A 22,963-nucleotide genomic window follows, 5' to 3' on the forward strand; every position below is an offset into this window, starting at 1 on the left:
TTGACTATCAATGAACAATAATACAATGCACAAGAAATGGTTACTCACTGATAGCAAAATCATAGGAATCTTCGTCAAAGTCATAAATGGGGCTTCAACCAGCAATTGATTCATTTTCATAATTTCTTTCTCTTGCTTCAAGAACTGACTCTGTGAAGCAACTGTCAATACAAAGGATCCCAAGTAGAAGCTCCTGGAAGTTTAAGGCAACGAGACTCTTTCTCGGAAGCTTAATCAATATGAGCTTATCAGACTGTATTTTCTCCACATTAATAACTTGTACTCTGCATTGTGCACTGTAGATGCTTCGGTTTAGTGGGGGGAAAAGGAATTTCTGGAGATTGGCAGTCTCAATTTCTGTTTGATCTTGCCTTTGATAGGCTCCTGAAGGGTGCTACACATCAAACGGACATATGGGAATTCGCACCTGGTCTTAAAATGTGGACAATAAAGTGTTCCAGAGCCAGGCACGCAGGGAGGAATTATTCTAACATTTATTACTTCAATTAGGAGTTTTTCTATGCACAACCAGGTCTACAAGTATCCATTTTTTTTTTTTTAAACAATAGTTTGCACCCCTCACAGCTCCTTTGCTAGTTTTTGACGCATCCTACCCGGCCTAAACCAGCATACAAGAAGCAACTTTGGTTATGGACAATTTCCGTGCAAAGCTCATTGAACCCTCTTTTTCCTCTTGGCGTATTAATATTTTTCAAATCTGACTTGGGTAAACAGGTGCACAAAAATACATTTAATTCTATGTCTGTTGACATCAGGAACTCCATGAAATTTAAGTCATCATTGTCCATTAATCAGTCTATTTCTAATTCTAAACTTTCATATTTGCCAGACCAATTTTCTAAATGATGCAATGTTGTTTCCCATTGGCTTAATATTTTGTAAATGGGCTGTTAATGCCACAGAGAATAGTAGTAGTCGGCGTGTTTGGCACCCCTCGTGTAATCCCTGAGTTGGGAATGTCTATGAAAGAAAATCGTCGACCACAGTAGAACTGGGCATAAGTGACAGTAAAGTACCTGCCTGCACCTCCCTTACCAAATTTCTACGCTGGATGAAACCCTGTTGACCAACATTATTCAACAATCGACGTATCTTATAGCTCAATATGTCTGCAAAGACTTCATAACATAATAACACAGGTCATATAAAGCGGTAGGACAAGCATTCCTTATTGTGTCTCCCAAGCCTATTCAATACTGATTTTTTTTGACTTGTTGGCCCAGGTCGGGAGTCCTCGGTCTTGGAACACTTAAGTAAACAATTTTGTCAGTAATATTTCAAGACATAACATGCATACTGCTTGGGAACACCATAGACCAGTCACTTTAACCTGTTATGCGTTAACTATGTATCCACCTTCTGTTGATTCGCTCGGAATCTTTTCAACTGTTCTCCACTTTGTGGAGATAACATTTACTCATATAATTCCTAATATTTTCAAGTGTGCAGATCTTAAACACAATCTACAGCACTACTCAACGAACTGCCTAAAACTATCAGTACTACTAGTGTTTGTTTCACTTGTAATGATTCTGTTTTCTAACATGGTGACCCACTTTGCTACTTTGGATGCTTGAATATTCTTTTACAAAAATAATTGTCAACTACTACACTTGTGAAAGTTCACAGCTTATTGCACCAGCTATCCCTTCCTCCATCTTTTCTTTTTTACTTTTGTTCCTGAAGTTCACATCACCTTTAACGACTATGAAAAGACTAAAATGGATTCAGAACTTGGCTGCCAGACTACTCTTGCATATAAAGTCGCAAGACCACATTTCCCCTGCCTTCTAAGCCCTGCATTCGTTACCGGTTGCCAGAAGATCCATGTTCAAGCTGATTTGGGTCACCCACAAAGCTATACATGGAACAGGACTGCCCTTCATCAGGAATAAAATCGCCTCTCTAGAGTTTCACCTTGCGTCGCAAAAACCATGGGGGGCACATCCTTCTCTGTTCAAGCAACCAAACTTTGGAACTCTTTACACCCCCCACCGGCCTCCTCCAACATAAGGACAATGGATAACCACCTTATCTTCAGCAAAATACTAAAGAATTGGTTCTTCTCCACATAATCCCTATACGTAAACAGAAATATACAGACTATCCCTCTGTATATAAGCATTTATTTGGCTATAGATATGTACCTATGTATGTGGATTGCTTTGTATAAATGTGTATAATAATTTGCGTCATCTCATGCCTCCTTTTTCCAATTCAGAGCTCCTAAACAGGTCTTTCTAAACCCTTCCTTCTGTCCCTCTGACTCGCCCTGCCACCTCCCTTTCACTCATCTCAAACCTGCTCCTAGAACTGAAGTCTAAATCCTTCCCTCTTCTATTCCTCCCCTATCCCTTTCAATCCAAATAACAGACTAACCTGTCCTCCACTCAAATGGTTTTTCATATTTCACTATACTAAATCGCCACTAATCCTTTATGGGTTCCAGAGTAGCATTTTACTTGCAGAAAAAGCACTTTGATGCCTCGTCGGGAGTAGTAAGCGCTATATAAATGCAATTACAGTACAATACAATGTATATTTCCTTTTTGGCTCAGTTGTTTGAATGCCCACCTGCTCTATTTCCCATGTATTTTTTCAATGAATGTCAATATTCTCAAAGGTAGTGAATTTATTGTTACTAGTCTGATCATCAAAATGTGTGATCATCATTGGTACATCAGTGGTTTAAGTGTGGCTAATTGCCAACATCTATTTGTAAAAGTGGTATGTCCATGGTGGACGATGGATTTTGCCCTCAAAATCAATTGTGGACCTTTCTGCACCACTTCTTACAAAAAGGGTTATGATTTACAAAGTTTACTAACCTAGTTGCCCCTTTGGCTACTTTTCTTGATGATTTGGGCACCCACCAATGTCATTCCTCCTTGGAGCAAAACACTCTTGTGCTAACCAGCATCCTCTGAGAAGGGACACCCAGCCCCACCTAAACCAATAGCACTTTTTTTTAATGGAATTTACTCTGGAGGCCCCTCCAATCCTTTGGAAATATGCAATAAGATAGACCTGCATGAATCTTGCTTTGGTGCTTTCTAAACATGAAATTGAGTGTTTTTCATTTCCTGAAGACTGGGAATAAGCCTGATGCCCTGTCCATGGGACCTCTTTTTGCCACATATGGTACTGCACACTGAAACATAGCTAGGTAAACAAGCATTTGCAATGCAATAGGTATTGCATTTCTTAAAGTTGGAGCCATTGGCTTTAACGCCTTAACCGCGGCAGGAATTCCGCCACGCTGCAGGCGTTCTAAAAGGTGGGCGGGTCTGCGACGTCCGTTGGCCGTTTGCAGCACCAGGGAGGGAGTGCTTCCGTCGGCCGTTGACCGCCTGGAGCACGGAAGGGGTTAAAAATGACTTGTTTTTACTTTTACCTTTTTATACCAATGGCATTAAAGCTATGCAAATATAATTGCCACACTGCAAATATAAAAAAGTGAAAAACATTTTCAACATCAACAGTCCTAACTTTAACACATACATGACCTACTCCATTGCAGATGCTTGTTCTCCTCTGTTTGGACTAGATCTGAGTGTTTTCTCCAATGGCTAGTGTACTCTTCTTATGATCCATGTATCTTTGCATGTTAGAACTGGGGGTCTCTAGTTGGCTGAGGTAGGTAGCTTAGTCCAAATTGGGACCCTTGCTTCTAGTCAGGGAAAGGAGGGACACACGCTTAGATAACACCTGCTCACCCTCCGATAGCTTGGCACGAGCAGCCAGGCTGATCTTCAAGGCAATGTGTAAAGTATTTGCAACCACACTCCCAGTAACACAGTGATAACATCACAAATGGACACCATACTGATTTTAAAAAATAGCAGTATCTTTAGCAAAAGAAATACGATGAGACCAAACGATTGAAATCCAACATATGCGTATTCGTAATATTTCACTTTGCCGGTTATTAGATCAACAATCACTAGTAGGTTCTTGCAGTATTAATGAGCAGTTCACGATGATCTGATGCAGTCCTAATGCAATGCTATGCAGTTCGTAATGTAGTTCGTAGTGTAGAAATAAGACACAGTCCTTAATGCAAGTACTATTGCAGTTCGTAACGCAGGAATAATGCGGTTCGTAACGCAGGAATAATGCGGTTCGTAACGCAAGAATAATACGGTTCGTAATGCAAGAACAATGCGGTTCGTAATGCAAGAACAATGCAGTTCTTAGTGCAAGAACAATGCAGTTCTTAGTGCAAGAATAATGCAGTTCTTAGTGCAAGAATAAGGCCGTACGTAATGCAAGGAATAATGCTACAAGCCAATCTGCGCGGTCTGCTCGGGCACCACTAGGCCCCAACAACAGAGACAACGGTCGTAAACTTGAAGGGGCGACCCCGGTACCGGTGGGCAGGTACGGGCCGCTCGCGAACTCAACGTGTCTAACGCAGTGCAGCAGGAGACAGATTGGAGCACTTCTGTATTCCTTCTGTACGCCTCCCCAGGCCACACGCTTGTGACTCCCGACCGGAGTCCAAGCCTTACCTGGGGGGTGCGCTGCCTCTCTCTCTCTCCCCGCTTGTTGGACGTCCTGTTGGGCGGTCCCGATGACATTGCAGCTCCATTGCTAGGTGACGCTGTAGGCGGACAGGTTACGGTGCTGCCTTCTCCCTCGTTGACTATATACTTGTCTTCCGAGCACTCGAAAATGATAATCAGTCTTGGATATGTAATTCTTCCAATTTTTAATGTCCAAAGTAAATGCACTCCAATCCGAGTTCCATGCTATAATTCAATGCAGCCAACACGTGTTTCGTCCAGTCAAATTAGACATATGACTTCTTCAATGAGTGCCTTCCTTAAACTTTTGGATCACTTTGAAAACGTGTGCTTTATAGAAGCCCTGGTTCCAGTGGATGCACTCCCCTGCTGCAATGTTTATTATGCGGGCAGGACTTCCTAGAAAGTGGAACCATGAGATGGGCATCTTTAAGCACTGAAGGAGATATCCTTGCTGCTGCTGCCCGCCTAGTTTAAATTTCTGCACAGATATTCATTCTTAATACTGTGCCACCGTATACTACCTTTAATTCGATAGTCGTCAGGCAAAGTTAGAATATAATACCTTTTGATCTGCAGTCCAGGAGGGTTGACGTTTTTATATGAACGATTGAGGCACAAATTGGGAGGGTTTCTGGTTTCTTCAGTCATTCATCTCGTGCTGTCACATCTGCCCTGTCTGAGTGTACATGTAGGAAAAACGCCTTGGAATTTGGTGGGAATGGTTGCTAATGAACCAGTAGTATAGAGTGAGTTCGGGTAAATAGAAACGTCTGCTTTGTTCCCTGGGAATATCTTGTTGGAGTTGTTTCTGACTCTGAGGCATCGGCATTCAGGTAATGAGGCAGATTCTAAAAGTTACTGAAATGACCGGGAAGAGAAGTGAACCTATCTGAATGATCATAAAGGTATTTTTGATTTTAATCATGTCAATGATAAACGTTTTGTCTGGTGCTTATTTGATTTTGTTAATTTTGAACAATAAGGGCTTCGTTCAGTCGTGAAAGTATTACATTTCTTTTTTGCTGCATAACAATTTAGTTGTCGCAACTAGATTATCACAATTCTGTGGGGCTAATTGGTTGGTTACTTGCAAAATAAGATGGTAGTGGTACCAATGTCAATCCTTATTTTGGATTCTGGGCAAAGTTTGGACGCAGCAAGGTGATCGTAAGGTGTTTGTGGAATACGATATTTGGTTTGCATGGAAACATTTTTTTCTAACGTTTTTGTCATTTTTGTAGGATGTGGTTGGAATTAAACATTTCATAAATTATTCCTAGCATTCTCATCACAAAGAGGAAGCTATCAAAACGCACCATTTACATGCAAAACACCCGGCCGCACTGGATGACACCGAAACAAAGAAGCTGATGGAAGAGTGTAAAAGACTTCAGGCTGAAGTGGTGAAACTCGCCGATAAAAATAAACTACTCCTTGTAAGTTCCTACGTTGATGAATTTGCCTTACTTTAGTTTGGACTGTGGACATGTGGTTGAGACTCAAAATTTCACATCTGCTTTGCTGTCAGTCAAAATCTGCTATTTTATGGTAAATAAGGTGAAATACCGCCTCTCAATGATGGATTTTTGTTCCACAAATGTCTTACTTTTATGCATGTACTTTTGCCAACCCTGCCTCTTTTGTCAGTGTGAGACTATAACTGTGCGCTAGACAATGCATGTGCACACCTCTCGTGCTCTAGTTCTGCATTTAACGCATTCCTTATGTGCTTAAGCTCGCAGTTAAATGTTCTGACTTTACCATATGTATAGGGCTCCAGTGCAATCCTAGCCCCATTTGTAACACAATTCCGATGTGTGTTCGTTTTGGAAAGTTATTTTAAATATGTGAAAAATCTAAACTTTGCAGGCATTGCATCTTATGAAATTAATCACTGGGTTAGAGCATGTCATGGTTTGCACTGGTTTGTTATCTCTGGGACAGCGCTTAATTTGTAAAAGAAATGGTGCTGAGGCTCAAATTGCTGCTACTGTTGGGCGTGCTGAAACCTAAAGCCTCGTAGTCTTGATTCGACCTCATGCCTCTTTCATCCAACAACCGACGTTCCCTGCCGCTTTATCTCATTCTTGGAGGTTCTTTTTCATCCTTGCTTTCGCAGTTTTTCGCAGTTTTTCTCTTAATCCCTTTTATGTTTTTCTCTCACTTGCTCTAGATCAAATTCTTTTGATTAAAAATAAGCAAGTGCCCAAAAATGAGTATTGATGGGCCTCACCTGCAACCACCATTTCATATTAGGCACTAGTCTGGCACCGAAGCCCTGGCTTCATAATTGGATTCTGAGCGTGATGGGAATCTAGAAAATATTGTATTTTGCGTATTAACTTGGAAGTGAAATATGGTGCAAGGTCTGCAGTGGCCTTCCCTATGTGACAGAAGAGCGCCCCGCTTTACTACATCGCAGTCCATGAAATACATTCTTGCATGGATGCTATCGAACCTTTCCAGAGACCTGCAACTTTGTTTCTGCAGGCATAGGTTTGCTGCCTATGTGAATGCTGAACCACTGCTGATTCCTTTGTTGTCCTAGTACTTTGGTATGTCCATCCCACGTCTCGAATACTAGCATCAATATGAGGTTCCAAATAGACTCGTAACAAGTATATTTCAGTATTAGCATGGTATGTCTTCAGTTGTTTAAATACCAGCCTTCTAGTGCCAAAGATTTTTCAAAAGAGATATTTCGTTGGGATGGAGACTTGTGAAATGAAAAGTTCAGATTTTTGCTTTCCCACGTCTAGGAAATGGCCATCTTGTCCAAAATCCTGTAAACATGAGCAAACTGAAGTACCTCGCATAACGTCTTACAAAAAAGGTGTGAAATTTAGCAAAGTTTTCACCTCCACAGGTGAGTCCGCAGCAAGAGGGAGTTGGCCTAACGGCTAGGGTGCTCGACCCAGGGGCGTAGCTAGAGCTTGTGGCGCCCGGGGCTATCCTTCAGATTGCCGCCCCTGGGGGGAGGGGGAGTGCTGGGAAAAAAAGACGGTGCGCACTTGATAGACGTCCGAGAGATACGTAGTATCCCTGCTAATAGTTACCTCGATCATGCAATGCAAGTTACATGCACATACATGACATGGTCAAAGGCTACACAGTTGAATACACCGGTGACTGGCAGTACAAAAGTGAACACACAGACTGCATGATCTCTCTGGGGACTCAGAAAAACCACATGTGACATCCATCAGAGAGCTGTGTGAACAATTACCCCTCAGCACAATGCAAACATGCACATACATGACACTGTTGAGGGATCCATCATCTACAGCTGTCATTAAATGACTATACATCATAGTCCCCCCATTAAAGCAGTGGGGACCTGGCAGGTGGGTGGGACTGGCAAGTGGGTGCACAAGCCCAGGGACTGGCAAGTGTGTGCACTTGCCCAGTCAACATGGCAGTACTAGACTGCACACAGGCTCTGCAATGGCAGACCTGAGACACACTTTTACAGGCTGCTTCTGTGGGTGGCACAACCAGTGCTGCAAGCCCACCAGCAGCATTTGGATTACCAGCCCTGGGCACTCCTGGTGCACTGTAGTAGGGTCTGACTGGTAAACCAAACCAGACAATCATGGAATCACTAATCCATACATCAATATACAATAGAAAGAGCATATGCACTTTAGCACTGACCAAAAGTGGTGAAGTGCCCAGAGTCATAAAACAGCCAACAACAGGTCAAAATAGGAGGAAGGCAAACAGTTCAGGGATGACCCTGCAAAAAGGACCACGTCCAAAAGTCCTGATTACCTATGGAAAGACCGGGCTCCTTCAGACTCCTTGGATACACATAGCCCACTTATTAGTTCATTATCCTAGGCTATGTAAGATAATATTACTCCACAGAAAGAGCTGTATCATGAGTGGGTCTTATTTTCCAATGAAAGAATATAGACAAACTTTACTCACACACATATAATATACATTGTCATATACAAACCACACATTCTTGCCTATCCACTTATTTGCCCCTGGAAAAAACTAGCTCATATTTGATGTGATGCAAGAGTCTCCATTAAAAAAAAATAGATGTATTCATAATATTCATTTATACATTCCATGCAGTAGACCTTAATAGATTTCAAAGATTAATTTAACAAAGTAGGCCCACTTTTGTTACCACTCCGTATTCATGGATGTCATTAATATAAAATGCATTTGTGAAGTACAGTTTGCTATCAGGCATGAGTGGGGTTTTCCAACTGGGGATCGGAAAAGTTAGTTATTGTGTTCTGTTAATAATAGTGATCGGAAACAGGTTCCTGACTTTGTAAGAAATGATAAACCAAATGTTAGCACATGAAAATGTGAGACGATCTTTCTATAGTAGACTTACCTATTATAAATCCACAGCCATCTTTTCTATTTATCAATGAATAGTTGAGCTTTCAAGTTACACCAATTGCATATTAAATTAAAAGGCAATGGGAGCTTGGGAGGTATATTTAATAACACTGCTCAAAATCAGCAAAACATTTTTTTTTAGCAATGATGTTTCATGGTGCAAGCATTAGTAAGTGTTGGAGATGGATTCAAATGAGCAAATTCATATATGCCTCCCTTTGAGTCGCCCCCATTGAGTTTTTATTTAACACGTCACAAGTTACAGTGTCTGATAATAGCGGGAGGGCCCTTGAGATGCAAGAGGCTTTTTATGTCTTTTGTTCCCAATGCCATATTGCAGGGTGACGCTGTCCATTTTTTTCTCGGGCCTCTACCCCTACATGATTTAGTGCTCTCTTCATTCAGGGTCTCGAATATTTGGTACCACGATTACAGTCCATCTTATTAACCTAATTCCCAGGTGTTTTATTACCTCATTTCCCGCCATTTACTTATGGTTGTAGATTTCTAACAGTTTGGTAGAGTCTGCGGATCATCGACATAGAACAGTGCTGTAATTACTGATTGGTTCATGAATACACTAACGATTCCGTGGAAAGAGAAGCATTGAAATATTTTTTTTCTATGCACAGTGTTGTGCCGAGGAAAGAGACAAATACATGATGGAAAGATATTGGGGCTTATCACAAGCTACTGCACTGAACATTTCTGCAGAGGGCTAGTTCGCCCCATCAGTGGGGTTGTGTCAGCACTGATGCACTCCTGACCTGCAGTTACAGTAACTAATGCAGGCACAGCCGCACAGTGCAAACACGGGATGTTAAATTGCAAAACGAAGTCCCGCGTTTGTATGCACTGCATGCAGCGGCAGCCTGCAGCCTGCAGTTACCGAAGCAGGTCAGGTCACCTCACGTCACACTGTCACAGAGGCCGCAACGGGCCTCCAGTGCCGGCACGGCTGCGGCCGCCTCAAAAATTGTGCCGCCTGGGGCGGACCGCCCCCCTAGCTACGCGGCTGGCTCGACCTCGGACCTGGGGATCTGGGTTCGAGTCTCGGTAACAACGCCAAAACCTCCTGTGATTCTGGACAAATCACTTAATCTCCCCGTGCCTAAAATGAAAGTAACTGGAAACGTAAAATGTAACGTAACTGGAAAATATGTAGAGCGCTCTGATACCTGATTCGGTTCGGGTCTAGTTCGCGCTATATAAAACTCTGCAAAAAAAAAAAAGACCCGTCGTATATCAAACTAGATAGACATTACACACCAATAAACATTTAGCTGATACTGAGAAAAGGACCCAAATAAAGCCATCATTCTTGCGTTAGAGAATATACGATTCTCTGGCCATATTTATTACATCTGATAAACACGACAAATCGTCAGTTTTCATATAAAGCTGTAGCTGGTGTACCCAACCTCCCAGTAGAGACCGTAGTACCCCTGACTCTGCTTGAAAGAACTCTGGTGCTGAAAGGGCAAGGTTGTATCGGCAGTCGTCTGGGAGGGGGGAGGTAATCTGGTAGATTTCAATCAATCGGTTCATGATTGAAACATACTTTGTGTGTTGGATGTATCCCACCCTTGGTACGCACAAGTCCACCCCTGGGGATTTCTCTGGTAAATAAGGAATCTAGTGCCAGAAATGAAATACTACTTAATTTTATTTTGTTATCTTGTTCCTCATCGTCTTTTTGTAGGTTGGATTTTTTTTTGTTTACTACAAAACAAGTAGGTACCACCCGCATAGGGGTGACCTAATAAGCTCAAAATGTGGGGTAGTTAATTCAACCTTTCTTGGTCCCGAAGAAGCGCTGCAGATCTTTTATTGACCATATAGGTGCACAACATGTCGACCAGCACTTTCTTACTAGCTACTTGGGCACATTACCACCCTCATAAGTAGCACCAACCATTTTGGCCTTCTAACCTGACAGGGGAGTCAACATAAGGATAAATCTGACATCCCTTAGTTGGTTTTAGCCCACTATCAAGACACCTAATGTATTGCCCCACTTAGGACACCCTCGCACTCCTCAGACAGCAGCCAAACTGAAAGATCTCTGCCAAAGTGGAACTTCAGGGGAACCCATAGGGCATTGCAGCGCTGGCCCGGCGAGGAGCACCCGCCCGATAAAGCATGACATTCCTAGGGGTGTGTGAGGACAACAAGAAATAGTCTTTTTGACTATCCCTCCCCCCTTCTGATCGAAGACCCACACCCTTATCTCAGGAACAGTTACCCCCCGACCTTGATTTGATTGTATTTATTAAATCTCACAAAAAAGACACATTTTCTGTATTAGGTTACAATATATACAGACCAGCATTGTGATTATCTCATGGATGTAACTAATTAATAAAGCAGTTTCCTAGCCAATACGCTATAACTAATACATCACACTTTCTAGAAACTACTCCAAAGAAGTGATGGTTGACCACACCTCAGGCCCTTGTTGTATTGACTGATTCAATTGACTTGGTCCCAGGACCAAACCCTGCTGTCCCACCTTAAGTTGTCCTCCACAAAGCAAACTCACCTGCTCTCTAAAACAGAGGGAGCTTGTGCCAGCATAACCGCTGGTCCTCCAAATAACCGTCCCGGAGCCAACCCCAAGCACCCGTTGGGAGATGGGCCTAGGCAACCAGGCCATACCTTAGTCCCCTGGCGCAGCTTCAGTTCTCCAGGATACCCAGGGCAGTACAGTGGAGTAGCCTGGCCGGCTATGGACAATTGCTGTAGCTGGCGTCCCCAGCCTTCCAGCAGAGACCGTAGTACCCCTGCCCCAGCTTGAGCTAAAGGCTTAAACAATTCTATCTTTAATTTGCTTACACTTATATTTTTGATGCCAAGGTTGTCTACCTGTTATGTGGCCAACTATGACTCTTCTCCTGCCACTGGCCTGGATGGTTCACCGACCAACCAAGCCTCCCATAAACTCCGTTGCCTAGTTTTGTGAGAAATCCTATGGAGCGAATGCAACCAAGTTCTCTACACATCTTGTTCACGCGGGCTGACAAAGCAAACCCCACCCTGTGAAACGACAACTGTTTCTTGTTCAAGGGGCCTGACCGATACATTCAGCCCTAACCAGACTTGGGACTATATGCTACGGCCAAGCACGCACACTCATTAAGTTCTCAACTAAGGCATTCCTTTGAACATTTCCAAATCGTTGCCACCAATGTGGAGGATGAGGACTGCTGGTGACCGGTGCCTGCTATCCTGCACCTTGGCCCCATGTCCAACTGTCCACAGTTCAGTGTCCGACTGTGTCCACCTGCAGTTCAAGACCTTGACAAACGTGCATTTTCGCAGTACAATGCATTTCTAAATTCATATTATCAATCGTTCATCTAGTGGTCGGATTCTAAAAAAAACATTTTTTTTACATGTTAAATCTTTTTTTGGGCAACTGTTGTAGGTGGAATTGTTGTCACAACAGTGCTCCACATTTATTCTCTATTGTAAACATGCACTTCATCTCAACAAATGCTTGATAAAAAAAGAAATCTACAGTTAATAAACACCTTCCCTAACTCCCTCACAATTGGAAGACCTAAGACCCAACTTCTTGCTCCCTTTCTTTGCAGAAGTGGTGGAAAAACTAGTCGATTGACCAAGTTTATAGAGGCCAACAATCTATTACTCAGTCTGTTTTCGTGTGTACCATTCCTCGGAATCTGCCTTACTAATGGCTACTGAATCCCTGAGGCGTCATGCCGATTGGGTGGGGGAAGGGGGGGGGGGGTGGGGGGGGGGGGGTCAGAAGGCGGCGCTGATCATCCTGAATCTAAGCTCCGCCTTTGACACCTTGTCTCATGGCCTACTTCTGCTTCGGCCAGGTGACTGCGGAGTGGGGGCGTTTGTTTGATGATGGTTGACATCTTTTCTACAAGACCGCTCCTTTCAAGTGGTCTAAAAGCTGTACTCGCATCCAATCTCCTTGTCCCATGGGGTGCTGCAGGGCTCTATTTTGAGCCCTACGTTATTCAACATCTATATGCCCCTACTGGCTGAGATGGAGTGTCAGAATGAGACTATTGTGTCCTTTGCAGACAGCACTCAATAGTCCGCTTATCTCAGGAGATGGATGGAGTGTCTGTCAAGTTTGAAAGGTGTTTGGTGGAGGTGATAAATCGATAGACCAATAGTTGCCTCAAACTAAATGCTAATAAAACTGAGGTTCTCATCAGCCTGGTGGCTCGATGTAATGGGCTCTGCCTCAGTCCCGAAGCTAAAGTAAAGAACCTGAGAGGTTGACAGGACCCGACGTTCTCTTTAGAACATCATATAGCCGCTGCTTTAACACCTTGAAAATGTTGAGGAAGATCTTTGATGTTCTTCCCCTCTGGGCCAGGATATTAATAGTACAGGCGTCCGTTACCGCGCAGTTAGATTACTGCAATGTCTTATACCTAGGGGTTACCAAAGGGAGACTTCAGAAATTAAAGAGAATTCAAAATGCTGTAGCCCTCTTAGTGCTAAATCTCCCTAGGCTTGCTCCTGCCGGGCCAGCTTTGGCCACTCTACATTGTTTAAAGCCATGGGTTTCTGCCATAGAATCTTTAATGACCGGGGTCCACGATATCTGACCTCTTTGCTGACCTGCCATCAATCTATCGGTAGTCTTAAATCTTGAGGCTCTAATCTGCCAGTAATCCAGCTGGTGAGGAAAGTTAAGTGGGGTGACCGCTCTTTTGCCTTTCTGAGAGAACTGTTCCGAAAGAGGTTTAAAACCTGGCTAGTCCGCTCTGTTTTAGTAGAGGCCCTTAATTTAGCCCTTCTGTTTCCATTAAATAGGGCTGACGTTCAGCTGGTATTGCTCCTCTCTGGTTCTTCCTTCTGAGAGCTGGGGCATGCCGTTGGGTGTTGCCATGCGCTTTATAAATGTGCCTATTATTACTATTATAACTAATGCTGGTTTTTAAAACTATGAATGTGGTGTTGAGAGCTTTTTGGGACCAGAGAAACCTTGAAACCTGAGATCTGGTTTGGGCTTTTATTTCTCAGTGGAATGCATTGCCTAACGTACACAAGGTCATGTTGAATAATTAGTACATTTGTTTGCATTGGTCTTTCCTTTTACCTATTTGAACTCTGCCCGGGTTAGCCTTTTTAAGTTATTGTGACACTGTTACAGCCAATATGTGCAGGTAGCCATTGGAATCATGCGATTTTGCAGATGCTGCGTTTTCCACATAATTATGAATTTGCTGCATAACCCATAATTTCCTTCAAAGTCTCCAGATTCTACAAAAATCTCTCTCAAACATATAAAAAGTTACCAACAATGTGGCAACACGTGATTCTGTGCATTGGCAGACCTTTGCAAAGGTTGACTGATCACCTTTCTGTTGCTTATTGCTATGTTAAGGTCTTAAACTGGTACTAATGGGGTGAGACCAAAGCCCAGACAGTGTTAAGTGTAAAAACAATATCATAATAAAGTAACATCACAAAATGTGCCACCTAATTTGGCTTTTCTGGATCCAGAATTTAGCTAACCCTGCTGCCTAATTCGATCCTCTCCTGCCACATATTGGTTTTTTTTCCACATGTTGACACCACTTTTTTAAATAACTTTACTGCGATTGAAACTTTGTTAAAAATCTGCAGACTCTGCAGCAGATAATGGATCTTATGTAAAATTAGGTAAATTCTTATGTGGAAAACGCAGAAGCCGCAGAATCACATAATTCCAGTGACCCTGAGTAACACTACTGGACTTTTAGCACATTCCTGATTGAACACCTTTAATGTCAAAAGAATCTTGTTCAAGTTGAGACTACATCATGCTGAAGAGTGTGCCTTGACAACTACCTAAAACATCATCTGGTTTGGCACTGAAAGCAAATTGTTTATGGTGAACAAACTGCTTAGCCGAAAGGCACTAGGTGAGTGTTCTGGCTTCTTAAGAGACTCATGGCTGAAAATGGCTACCTGAGTGTCATATGATGGACAAGTTTCTAGATGTCCCTCAAATGGGTGTAAGTATGTTCTGGCACATGGGGTTTAGAGTTTACATCTTCTCTGCAACTTATTAGCTTTTTAGAATGATGTGACATCAGCGGTTCACTTTTGATGGAAATTCTTTAAGCATGGAACCCTCTTTCAATGGACCACTTACATCAGCTTCAGTCCCTGACCTTTACTGCTCCCATAGTTCCAGTGGTGTCATTCCTGCTAGCTGAAACTTTATGTGACCAAATTGATGTCCACCAGTGATCCCAGCATAGAATCCCAACGAGGGACTGAACATTTATTTTTTCTCACTCAGCGTCTCACTTTGGAGGAGTGTGAAGTTTGTCAGTAGATGCCAGGTGCCTCAAGACGGTACAGAAGGGGGTGGTGATGGACGGAGCATCTGAATCAATCAAACACTCACACCCAGTCAAAAGATCTGGGTTTAATCCATCACCGTTCTTTAGCCCACTCTGCCACCTCAGTTCAGACATGGCTATATGCAAATCAGTCTGACCCTGTGCCTCATCATGAGAATAGTCCAGCCCGAACTGCCAAGACATGTCTTACCTGGCCGGAAACGAGCTTCCGAGGACCGGTTTCTGGAATTCCAGCCGTCTTCAGCCCTGCTTACTTTAATCCAGTGGCAAAGTGAGCAAGGGACTCACGTCTGAGCAACCCTGCCACAATTATGGCAGCCAAAAACGGTACAGAAGGGGGTGGTGATGGACGGAGCATCTGAATCAATCAAACACTCACACCCAGTCAAAAGATCTGGGTTTAAGCCATCACCGTTCTTTAGCCCACTCTGCCACCTCAGTTCAGACATGGCTACATGCAAATCAGTCTGACCCTGTGCCTCATGGGAACAGTCCAGCCCGAACTGCCAAGCCATGTCTTCCCTGGACCGGAAACAAGCTTCCGAGGACCGGTTCCGTGCCTCAAAACAGCAAGGTCCTACAAAGCAGATGTTGTGGCAGTACCGTCTTGGGTAGTAGCCAAACACGGAAGGGGAATCTGGGATGGAGCTGGTGGAAGAGAGCGAACTGAAACATCGGAGCACCACAGATGGAATTGACTGCAAGCACAAAATTCTTTTACTATGGTCACAGTATACATTATCAAACAGTGTGCTTTCCTGAACATTTTACAAGAAAAAACACAGCTAATAACCCATAAGCCCAGTCGAGACCTGGGTAGTTAAGGTGTAACAGTCCACAATATCTCAACCGGTAATAATTTGTAGGCCAGTATTTAAAGAGTAAACCATCAATTACAGTTGGAAGGGAAGAAAGGGAGAGAACACAAAAGTTTGTACGAGTTGTATGGAGCAGCATACATTTGAAAAAATATATAGAGAACAAATATTATATCAGCACTATTTACATTGTATGTGGGTGTAATCCAAACAGTGCCCTGATGGAAATTGAATTTCAGGTCTTTAGCTTAAATATAAATTAGCTATTTTGTGCCATTGCTTTGCGTTTGGCTAATTGATACCTGCAATTGCAGGGGTTTTGAAAGACTGCGACGATGGTGTACTAGAACTACGGCTTCGACTTTCTCAGTAAAAACTGTATGTGTGTTAGACAACATAAACATCAAAACTGTGCAAGACTGATTCTACGCACACCATCTGGATATGTTGGTCCTACTAGCTCACAGTGCACCATCTGTACTCCAAACTTCACACTGTAAAAAATTTAATTTGCAACCTCAGAATATGGCAACCCTAGCTCCCCAAAGAAATCCTGGTAACAGACCTAGAACCTTTTACTCTCATTAATCATGCATACCCAAAGAGATACACAAGAAATGTACAACATGACGTTTCAATATTTAATGATGCATTCTATTTCTTGAGTAAAATACGTGCACTGCAATAATCAATAGAAAGAAACAGAATAACTTATTTATCATAATGAGATTGGTGAAGATACAGTTCAGAATCCAACTGTGAATAGACTGTGTTCCCTACAATGGTGGTTAGCACACAGTGTTTGTAAAATACCCCTCACACACCAAAAGGACCCTTGGTGTCATGCTTAATCATTGGGGTCTTCGCACCCCTCTACGGGATGCGGCGTGCTACGACCTACGACTACGCGGGAGCACTTACTTCAATATCTATGTGTGGTGCATGTGAGGGTTTTAAAATAATGTGCCTGAGTGGTGGGGCTATCAAGTGAGTGATAATTAAAAAGGACCTGGCTTGTGGGGTAGACACAAACCATTTTTTAATGGGTCCCCGTACTGGTACTGTTAAAGTGAGATTGGAGGTGTTTATGCAGAATAATGTGCATCACCTCCTGTGTGAGTCAACATTTTTCGGAGTATGAACTCCTTCTTCTGGACGGGGTGCACAAATCCCCTACCTTACTCACGTATTTCTACTCAAAAATCTGTTTAATATTACAGAAAAGTGAAGTGTAATGCAGGCTAAAATGTACCTACAGCATGAATGTCAATGGTTTCTGCTAATCGCAAAACCTGGAAAGGAAAAACTGTAATCTGGTGATGCAATCCTCAATATTTGTAAGGCACAGTGACCTGTAGAAACATACATATAGAATTATATATAGTGTGGGCTGCTATCACTAGACACGTCATACTACTCGTGATGTCGTGCCCTGTAAAAGAAAGAACGAAGACAAGACATACATACTTGAAACATAAAACACACGCTCTATTTGTTAAGAATACTTCTGTTCCTGTGTCATAATTCTATTTGGGGGTTACAGATAGCCTGGATAATGAATACTTGTTTGTTCCATCTGAAGTGCCTCATGAGCCTCTTAACGTAGGGGACTATCGTGCCGTGCTGCTACCTGTAACAAATACACAGTTTCAGAGTCCCACAGCGCCCTTTACGTTAGGGACCCTGACAACCATTAGCCTAAACCACAACTGGATTACCCAAATATGGGCGGGTAACTACATCCGGCATTTGACAATGCTAATTGAAACGCAATCAACACACTTACAAGCTATAAAAGGGCGAGGCCCCCACGCAGATACCGCACTCATAGCGGAGTCTCATACGGGGCAAGAAGGAGCTATTATCTCCTGTCGATCGGGAGTATGGAGTTAGTACACGAAACGGAGGACCACCGACAACTATATGAGTAGATGGAACTCTGAAACTGTGTATTTTTTACAGGTAGCAGCACGGCACGATAGTCTACGATAGACTACAGCACGATCTACCGCAAGCCAAACAAAATATAAATATGGGTTAAAAAACTGAGGGATGGTGTAGTTATATCGTGCCCTGAAATTGTAACCGTTTGTAACCATATGCAATTTTTTGCAACAGTGAACATTTTCGATGTATTGGGCAGTGTCTTCATGTGTCACTGATTATGGCAGAACCATTTCCAGTAACCGTAATATTCTGTGTTTGCATGTAAAGATTTGCTTTTCATTTACAGATTTTAAAGCTGGTTAACTGGTGTCCATTTTTACATGTATCACAGTGACCGAAATTGCTGTTGATAACATTAGTTATTGCTTCTCATCCTTACAAATCTGCATTGACTCTTTACTGGCATTACACTTGTATCATAAATATGCGAACATCATCAAAGCTACTTGTGTTCAGGTTAGAGAGGACACCCAGCCCGCTCATATCTTACTATGCTAAACTCAAACAGGAGGTTTGTAATTTTACCAGTGGATCGAGGTTGATGATAAGGAGATCAGGGTCTCATTACACAAATTTCCAAATACGTACTGCACTATTTGGGTTCAGCACCTATTTAGTATTCTTATGGCTAGTACTCATGACAAATATACAAGTGAAATAGGAAATGGGGGCAAAAATATGTTAATGAGCACTACAATATTAGCGGTTTCTTTCGTCAAGTTGCACATACACAAAAATACGTTATCAAAATACATTTTAATCAAACTGCTGATTAAAAGAAATGAGAAAATCATACTTCATATACGAGAACCTATTTTTCTAGCACATCGCTTCGAAATGGTAAGATCTGATACTTGGATAAAAGGAAAAGACCTTACTATTTCTCACTTTATCATTTTCTTTATTCCAACAATCAATCTGGCTTCTGCAAAGTGATGTGCGTGAACTGAAAATCCAGTAATTTAGCAGTAAGCGCACTATAATAAATACTTTGTAACTATTAAAAGCGAATAACGGCCTTACAGAGATACAATCTACCATGAGAAGTGATCCAGGTTTGCTTAACAAAAACGGGAGTGCTGTGGACCTCATAGTGAAACTTTAGCATTAAAAATGCTATTCCACTCTTGACACGATAAAGAATTTTTGGTGAAACTGAGTTACATAAAATATTAAAAAATGAACAACATGCAGAACAATCCAACCTCTCTGGTACACTTGGTTTATGAACATACAAGATACTAATCAGACCATAACAAAGACCCATTGCACATCCTCTTATCTTCGGTAGCTTTTTCTTTCAGAATTCCAATTTATCCTGACACAACAACATTAAGCACACAACGTTTTGAATAATGTAGCTACGCACTAGGAACAATGGGATGATACCGCAAAACAAAATGATACCGCAAAACAAAAGCACTCACTTAATACATAAGGAGTCCACCTTCCGTTTTTAGCAGAGACAGTCTGTAAAATCAGCCCAACTTCCGTTGTCCGTCATTGATCTTTTACGGTCAACAGTAGTTCGCAATAGCACTAATTCCGGGTGGAATGACAGCCAATCCCATGGCTGAGCACATTATGGGAGCAGGAGCGACGACTTCTATGACTTCTGATTGGACAACTGTCGGCCTCTCAGCCAATCCTCATTCGCTGTGCAGAATTCAAAATGATCATTAGCTGAGGATCCCTGCATGTGCCTCTGTTTTATTTGTGAACATCCGTGCTGTCCACATGTTAGTTGCTAGATGTATAGAGCGTGCTAGAGTGAGGTAGCGTATCTGTGTCAGTGAAGAAGTCGGCAGCGAAATTTGAACAGTGACTGCTGGCGTCCACGGTTGGGAATCGGATAAGAGGTGGGGTGGTAAGTGGCAGTAGCTTGGCGTATAGAGAGGTGGGGTTGATGCCCGGTAGTAAGGTAAGAAACAGTCGGATCCGGTATGGGGGAGGGCAGTGGGACAGCAGAGCAGGGTCGGCTTCTTTGGTCTCTCCCTCCCCGTTTTCTTCAAATGCACACACAAATCCGCACGGTACCGAAAGTGAAAGAGGACCGCGCAGCAGCCGTAGCATGGGTATCTCTTGTCTGCATGGGGCCATGTGTTTCTAATTAGAAACACATGGCCCTATAAAGATAAGAAAGTGCTTTGCGACAGCAGTAAAGCAGGCGACCCAGTCCGACTCGGAGGCCAAAGGGCGTCAACCCAAAATGCCTAATTTCCAATGGCTGGCCACAGTTTAGCATAAATGGTGACGCCAGTCAATGTAAATGAGGGTCGGGGCTTAAAGCCCTTTTCTGAAACTCCTCGCTCACAATAAATCTCGCTGAGGCGAGCAGCGCTTAGCGCTGCAACGCCACGCGAGACCTAACAAGGCGAAACATTTATAGTGTTATTTATAAAATCATTAAAGGATTGTTGAAGTGAATAAAACAGTATAGTTTAAAAGCAGTTTGGAATGATAAAAACGCAAAAATAAAAAATCAGATTAAAAGTGAATAAAACAGTGTAGTTTAAAAGCAGTTCGGAATGATAAAAACAAGGCCAAACTAAAAAGCGCTATACTGCTTGAAACTTCTTGAAACTGCCAGATTTTTCAACGTTCCAAGGAGTAGAAAAAAACAATGCTGTTCCCAGCATCTACATGTGTTTCGGGTGGTACCGATCGCACCACCTGTAATAAGCAACAATGATCCAATTCAGCCTTCTTAGCGGCTACCGAATGAAGAACGGCCATTAACAAAACTGCAGATGAGCCATGAGCTGAAGCGTCCCAGGAAGTCTCATAGTATGCATTTTGAAGCAACAGCAACTGCAAAGGGTATTGAAACAAGCAGGTCTTTAGAGGATTCACCAGTAGTTCTATGTCCATAGATTGAACCAGCTGTGTTCTCAAGCATATGTCGAGGGCACACTTGAAAGTGTGCCATAGACAACAGAAGACTGGATGCAAGCAGTGCAGCCAGACAGGCCGAAATGACAAGAACCAATCATTAAGTTCTTGAAGCAAGGGTGCGCTAAAGAACTGCATCATTCTTTCACGACACAGGAGCACATTTGGCCACGCAACGGAACATCCTTTGCGGAACAGAAAAAATTAAATCAGATCCTGAGAATTAGAAACATGATTATTCAAGCTAGCCTGGCTGATGAGGGGTGTTACCCCGAAACCTGTTCCAGGATGCTTGTTTCCGGTCCAGAGAAGACCTGGCTTGGCAGTTTGGTCTGGACTGTTCCCATGAGGCACTTGGTCAAGACTGATTTGCATTTGGCTGGGTCTGAACTTGGGTGGCAAAGTGAGCTAAATAACGAAGATGGATTCAACCCAGATCTGTGACTGGGGGTGAGTGTCTGAAAAGTTTTAGCGCTCTATCCATCACCTCCTTGTGTTTGCTTTGAGTCTCCACCTTAACATCCTTTTTGGTAGAATAACCATGTCCCTTATGCAATATCCTCTGCACACAAGATTACTCCTGTCACCTGTTCTCCTTTCTGTACGTTGGATCCCAATCCCAAATGACACTCAAAGTTTTACCTGCTTTCAGGTGGCGATTAAACTTTTCCTGTTTATTAGCCCAGTCCTTAATGGCTGCGGTATGCTTAAAATGGTCGTTGAGTTGGTTGCTGTTTACTGCAGGAGATTGCACTTGCTTTATCTTGAGTGCCCAATTAAGTATGGCTGTCACACTACTGACGCCGGGCTACTATCAGATTTCCGCAGGCAGTTGGTCACAGCTACACTCTGCAGGCGTATATTGCGCTACTTTGGCTTTTCCGCATCTGCACCCCAGTGCTGTGTTGTGCCATCACTTGTTCATTGCTCCACACCATGGCGAAAATTTTCGTTGATGCTGGGAGAGAACTGCCACTAACTGCTATGCACCAGAGAAACTTGCGCAGGTTCAGTGCCAACAGTATTTCTTAAAGCCTACTCCTTACCAAATATTTGTCGTACAACATGCAGTGGCCATGAAAAGTGAGTCAAAATGGCCTATATTTCCCTGGTTACTTGTATTGCAGATCCGCGCTAGGCTGGCCGGTCCGCCATCTACAACTGCCTCTGCCAGCATTCCATACAACATGACATCAACAATCTTGGAATGCTAGCAGCGTCATATACCAGTGCCGGCCACGACATAGTGAGTGTCTTTCACAACCTGGATTCCTCTTCAGTTCTTGCTTGGTTCCTATTGTAGCCTGTCTGTTTTCCTGGCCTTGCTTCACTCGAGCCTCAAGACTATGTATGTTCCTGGTTTAGCATGTAGTGTGCACTTGTTTAAACAACACCTTAACCCCCAGTCCCGGTGCCTACCACACTTAGTTCAAGACTATCTCTCAAACATTGTTTTTCAATAAATTATGGGCATCTTTTCTGGAGTTTACATTGATTGGCATTATATTTACAAACAGTTGTCCTCCTCTTCTATTTCCCTGGGCCTGTTTTTCCTTTCAGACGGTATAAGCTATCATTCTTCTTGGACTGTAAACGGATTCCCCACCGGACTGTTGAACGTGGTTTACTGGTTGGAAACGCCATTCAAACTGACTGATATTTGGGCTGCTCTCCTTGAGCAACCTCGTACTAAGGGGCAAGCTCTATCACTTACTGAGGACCACGCCATCACTTCAGGCTGTTGGCTCCACCATGTATCAGCTTGTTTCTAGGACCCGATAGACCAGGTGGGTGGGGTTTTTTGTCTGTATTGTTTTCTTCAGTTCCTGTATGTGAAAATATTGGCAATGGCTACACCCTATGTTTGAAATAATTTCTGCTTACAAGTGTATGTTCATGTAGCTCATATAACGTTTAGTACAGGATTTTAGGTGGCTTTAAGATGCTCATCGAGAAGCTTCATCCACCTGTGGCCATTTTCGCTGGCTCCTTGCTGATCACCCACAATTTTTTGCCTTTTCTGACATTTTTTTGTAAATATTAA

At 42.9% G+C, this 22,963-nt stretch overlaps 1 protein-coding gene across 1 annotated transcript in view; it reads left to right on the forward strand.

The window, feature by feature from the left end:
* VAPA (VAMP associated protein A) overlaps positions 1-22,963 on the forward strand; it is a 283,543-nt gene that overhangs the window by 231,887 nt on the left and 28,693 nt on the right. Inside the window, exon 5 of the mRNA XM_078688148.1 lies at positions 5,831-5,986. Within this exon, the coding sequence (XP_078544274.1) occupies positions 5,831-5,986 (156 nt within the window). The remainder of the gene's footprint in view (positions 1-5,830; positions 5,987-22,963) is intronic.

The sequence above is a fragment of the Lissotriton helveticus genome, chromosome 4_1, assembly GCF_964261635.1.
Source record: "Lissotriton helveticus chromosome 4_1, aLisHel1.1, whole genome shotgun sequence".
Classification (NCBI taxonomy): Eukaryota; Metazoa; Chordata; class Amphibia; order Caudata; family Salamandridae; genus Lissotriton; species Lissotriton helveticus.